Below are 6,000 nucleotides of genomic sequence, written 5' to 3'. Positions count from 1 at the left end.
AAAAAAGTTTTACTTTTTAAAAAACAGCTTCTATGTATCCTGGATACATAGAAGCTGCATCTTGCGCTGAAACCCGAATCCATCAGGTCAGCGGTACTGACAGCTTTGGTGACAGCCGATCCTGCATGTTTCTAACACACAGGATTCACCTGTTATCGATCACATCTAAGTCATGAACAGGACCCGCTGTCACCTGACAGATTTGGGTTTGAGCGCAAGGATACATAGAAGCTGTATCTCAAAAAGTAAAACACTTCTTTTAATAACAAACAATTGAAAAGTTGTCTAAAATCCCAGTTATATATATATATATATATATATATATATATATATAAGATCAAGCATACAATAGGAGCAGCACTGTGCAGAAAACCAAATGCGGCTGGTGCTATGCTTCAAATAACAGGGAGTGACGCTCTCCCAATGTAGTATATGGAAAAATAGAGCAAAGTAGCAGCACTCAATAGCAAAAAATGAAATTTATTCACCCATCACAGCAACGTTTCACTTCCTCCATGGCATTGAAAATGCTTCCATGGAGGAAGTGAAACGTTGCTGTGTTGGGTGAATAAATTTCATTTTTTGCTATTGAGTGCTGCTTCTTTGCTCTATTTTTCCATATATATATATATACACATATATATATATATATATATATATATATATATATATACACACTACCATTCAAAAGTTTTGGGTCACCCAGACAAATTTGTGTTTTCCATGAAAACTCACACTTATATTTATCAAATGAGTTGCAAAATGACTAGAAAATAGTCAATACATTGACAAGGTTAGAAATAATGAGTTTTAGTTGAAATAATAATTTTCTCCTTCAAACTTTGCTTTGGTCTTGGAATGCTCCATTTGCAGCAATTCCAGCATTGCAGACCTTTGGCATTCTAGCTGTTAATTTGCTGAGGTAATCGGGAGACATTTCCCCCCATGCTTCCAGAAGCCCCTCCCACAGTTGGATTTGCTTGATGGGCACTTCTTGCATACCATACGGTCAAGCTGCTCCCACAACAGCTCTATGGGGTTGAGATCTGGTGACTGCGCTGGCCACTCCATTACAGATAGAATACCAGCTGCCTGCTTCTTCACTAAATAGTTCTTGCATAATTTGGAGGTGCTTTGGGTCATTGTCCTGTTGTAGGATGAAATTGGCTCCAATCAAGCGCTGTCCACAGGGTATGGCATGGCGTTGCAAAATGGAGTGATAGCCTTCCTTATTCAAAATCCCTTTTACCTCGTACAAATCTCCCACTTTACCAGCACCAAAGCAACCCCAGACCATCACATTACCTCCACCATGCTTGACAGATGGCGTCAGGCACTCTTCCAGCATCTTTTCAGTTGTTCTGTGTCTCACAAATGTTCTTGTGTGTGATCCAAACACATCAAACTTCGATTCGTCTGTCCATAACACTTTTTTCCAATCTTCCTCTGTCCAATGTCTGTGTGCTTTTGCCCATATTAATCTTTTCCTCTTATTAGCCAGTCTCAGATATGGCTTTTTCTTTGCCACTCTGCCCTGAAGGCCAGCATCCCGGAGTCGCCTCTTCACTGTAGACGTTGACACTGGCGTTTTGCGGGTGCTATTTAATGAAGCTGCCAGTTGAGGACCTGTGAAGCGTCTATTTCTCAAACTAGAGACTCTAATGTACTTGTCTTGTTGCTCAGTTGTGCAGCGGGGCCTCCCACTTCTCTTTCTACTCTGTTTAGAGCCTGTTTGTGCTGTCCTCTGAAGGGAGTAGTACACACCGTTGTAGGAAATCTTCAGTTTCTTGGCAATTTCTCGCATGGAATAGCCTTCATTTCTAAGAACAAGAATAGACTGTCGAGTTTCACATGAAAGCTCTCTTTTTCTAGCCATTTGGAGAGTTTAATCGAACCCACAAATGTAATGCTCCAGATTCTCAACTAGCTCAAAGGAAGGTCAGTTTTATAGCTCCTCTAAACAGCAAAACTGATTACAGCGGTGCTAACATAATTGCACAAGTGTTTTCAAGTGTTTTCTAATCATCCATTAGCCTTCTAACACAGTTAGCAAACACAATGTACCATTAGAACACTGGAGTGATGGTTGCTGGAAATGGGCCTCTATACACCTATGTAGATATTGCATTAAAAACCAGACGTTTGCAGCTAGAATAGTCATTTAGCACATTAGCAATGTATAGAGTGTATTTCTGATTAATTTAATGTTATCTTCATTGAAAAAAACTGTGCTTTTCTTTCAAAAATAAGGAAATTTCTAGGTGACCCTAAACTTTTGAACGGTAGTGTATATATATATATATATATATATATATATATATATATATATATAAAATTGCTCAAACGCTTACATAGCCTTTAAAATGAAGCCTCAGTTTTGAGAAAGGTCGCGTCTTCCGCTAAAAGATCTTCCCATGTTGAGACCTCCATACAGGTACCGATTTTTTTCCCCTAAACTTCTGCCAAGGATGTTTATTAGGTAGAAAATAAATCGGTACTCATATAAAAGAACACAGTATTAGAAACGGAACGCCATCTGGAAACATACAAAAATTTGGTTCCCTACCGGACTTCACAAGCGCTGATTTTCAAAGAGGGTCCATTAGTACATTAAAAAAATTGGGAAATATGTCCTAAGTATTCAAGACTTGTAAAAAGATATAATAGAAATAAGACTTGTTTAATTTGTAATAGGACAATGATTTTTTATTTTCTTTTTTGTGTATGAATTTATGAGAACTTTTTGGATTATTTTTGATAAGCTTCATAGTGATGAATTCGGTTGAGATGATTTTATGTTCTTCCAGGATAAGGACATTGTATTATGGGGAACTACACGTCTGTTCCTACAGAGTTCCACATTTTGCCCTTTTCCTACCAGGGTGACAGTCCACCATTCGTTTTCGTCCTGTTCACGGTGATCTACTTGCTTGGAGTACTCATGAATGTCCTGATTGTTACTCTGATCTATCTGGACGAGCAGCTGCACAGCCCAATGTATCTGTTCCTCTGTAACTTATCCTTCGTGGACATATGTTATACGACAACCATCGTCCCAAAACTGTTACACATGCTTTCATCTGGAAACCACAACGTGTCCTTCCCACAATGCTTCACTCAGGTCTACTTCTTCTTCTTGGCTGCCGGGACAGAAGATCTTCTTCTGTTCACAATGGCCTATGACCGGTTTGTTGCGATCTGTAAGCCCCTACACTATCACTGTATACTAAGTAAAGATGTGTGCTCCTTCTGCATGGCCGCCATATGGCTTTGTGCATCTTTAAACTCATGTTTGATTACAGTCCCGACCTTGAAGATGTCCTTCTGTCGTTCCACCACAATTTCCCATTTCTACTGTGATGCGAAAGCTCTAACGAAGATCTCATGTGCCGGCAAAGAATTATTTTATTTAGTGATTTATTTTGAGTTATTTTTTTTCGGATTGTGCCCGTTTTTATGCAGTTTTACATCCTATGCAAAAATATTAAAAGTTATATTTCACATCAAATCTAAAGATGGGAGGAAGAAGGCCTTCTCCACATGCTCGTCCCATCTCATTGTCATCATCCTCTACTATGGCACAGCTGCATTGGTGTATTTATTGCCATCTTCAAGATACTCTGATATTCTGGATCAGATATTCACTTTATTATATGCAACAGTAACTCCAATGTTAAATCCACTGATTTATAGTCTAAGAAATAAAGATGTGAAGGGGGCTGTGAGGAGATTAATGGGGTTAAAGTATAATTCTTGAAATTAATCTCCACCCTTTAAACCAATTAAATTTTTAGATCCAAGACTCTGTGTTGACTAAAGTCAACATATCTTTATAGTGATCAGAGCTCAGTTTTTCTGACTGAGAGATCCAAATCCCCTGAATAGTCATATAGTTAATTGATAAAAAAAACAAAAAACATTCAGCTTGCAGCCACTACAGAGAACTTACACATTGGTCCACACAGAATGCAGTAAGCTCTTAAGCTCCCTCTAGTGGTGGCTGCAGGCAGACAGAATTTTATTATTTAACTCTACACAGACAATTTGCAACCCTGTATTAAAACAAACGTGCTCCAACTGCTATGAATACATATGAAAAGCACAGAATGTTTTACTTATTTACATTATACAATAAAAATTACAACCAACTTTAATCAATTATTTGTGCATGAGGTAGAAAAGGAGCCTTTGTGCATTGCTGGACTGCTGACCAATCAACTCACCCTTGCATGGCAATTACCTTATTCATGCAACCAGAGTTAGATGCAATATCAGGGACTTGGCAAATCATGCCGCTACATAGCTAGCCAACTGGCTAAAAGCATTCTATTTTATAACTTAGAACTGGAGCGGAGGACACAAATAGTAGTACTATAATACTGCCCCCGATGTACAAGAATATAACTACTATAATACTGCCCCTACATACAAGAATATAACTACTATAATACTGCCCCCTATATACAAGAATATAACTACTATAATACTGCCCCCTATGTACAAGAATATAACTACTATAATACTGCCCCTATATACAAGAATATAACTACTATAATACTCCCCCCTATGTACAAGAATATAACTACTATAATCCTGCCCCTTTATACAAGAATATAACTACTATAATACTGCCCCCTATATACAAGAATATAACTACTATAATACTGCCCCTATATACAAGAATATAACTACTATAATACTGCTCCTATATACAAGAATATAACTACTATAATACTGCCCCCTATATACAAGAATATAACTACTATAATACTGCCCCTATTGTAACGACGGGGGTAGGAAACGAACAAGTGAGCCCTAATCTACCCGCCACTCTGTCCCTGCCTACTTGCAACGACCCGCCCTAGGCGACGGGGTACAACTGGGCGGCGGTCCCTACCCTCAGTAAGTGCACGAGACAAACATACAAGGGAATACAAAGCAAAGGGAAAGGGGCAGTTGCCCACGGCAACACCGTGAGCAACCAGAGTGGTGAACGAGCCTAGTCAAACCAGGAGAGCACGAGGTACCAAACGCAGAGCAGGAGAGTAGTCAGAAAGCCAGGGTCAGTATGGAGCAGGATCAAATAGTAGGAGCTGTAGCTGGGCCAGGAAACCACACGGAAAGAATCACAAGCAAGGAGGAACAGGAAAGGCAGGTATAAATAGACAGAGGGCGGGAGCTAGCTGAGTCTGGCCAGGCTGCGATAGGCTCTCCCACTCCTAAGCCTGCCAGCCTGAGTGGTGGAAGCTGGAGTCAGTCTCAGAGACATAGACTCAGGTGAAGACTGATTATCTATGGGCGTTAACCCCGAAGCTGTGCCTGGCAGATCCTTTACAGTACCCCCCCCCCTTTTATGAGGGGCCACCGGACCCTTTCTAAGTGGACCTGGTTTATTGGGGAAACGAAGGTGGAACTTCCTGACCAATACCCCAGCGTGAACATCCCGGGCGGGTACCCAAGTCCTCTCCTCAGGCCCGTATCCTCTCCAATGGACCAGGTACTGGAGGGAGCCTTGGACCATCTTGCTGTCCACAATCTTGGCCACCTCGAATTCCACCCCCTCAGGGGTGAGAACGGGAACAGGAGGTTTCCTCGAGGGAGCCAAGGACGGGGAGCAGCGTTTAAGGAGGGAGGCATGAAACACGTCGTGTATACGAAAAGATGGGGGTAACTCCAGCCGGAAGGAGACAGGATTGAGGACTTCAATGACCTTATACGGCCCAATAAACCGGGGAGCAAACTTCTTGGACGGGACCTTAAGACGCAAGTTCCTAGACGATAACCACACCAGATCCCCGACCATAAACAAGGGATTAGCAGAACGTTTTCTATCAGCCTGAGTGTTTTGTACGCTCTGGGACGCCTCTAGGTTCTTCTGAACCTGGGCCCAGACTGTGCACAGTTCCCGATGAACGACCTCTACCTCGGGATTGTTGGAACTACCAGGTGCAACGGAGGAGAACCGTGGATTAAACCCAAAATTACAGAAAAAGGGGGAGA

At 41.2% G+C, this 6,000-nt stretch overlaps 1 protein-coding gene across 1 annotated transcript; it reads left to right on the top strand.

Moving 5' to 3' along the window:
- The first annotated feature begins 2,824 nt into the window (after positions 1–2,824).
- On the top strand, positions 2,825–3,757 carry LOC142656673 (olfactory receptor 2L3-like). The gene has a single exon (XM_075831599.1). The coding sequence runs from the start codon at positions 2,825–2,827 to the stop codon at positions 3,755–3,757; it is 933 nt and encodes a 310-aa protein (XP_075687714.1).
- Positions 3,758–6,000: the final 2,243 nt, after the last annotated feature.

The sequence above is a fragment of the Rhinoderma darwinii genome, chromosome 6 (genome assembly GCF_050947455.1).
Source record: "Rhinoderma darwinii isolate aRhiDar2 chromosome 6, aRhiDar2.hap1, whole genome shotgun sequence".
Taxonomy (NCBI): domain Eukaryota; kingdom Metazoa; phylum Chordata; class Amphibia; order Anura; family Rhinodermatidae; genus Rhinoderma; species Rhinoderma darwinii.
Note: the sequence above shows the minus strand (reverse complement) of the source record. Positions and strands in the feature narration are given on the sequence as shown.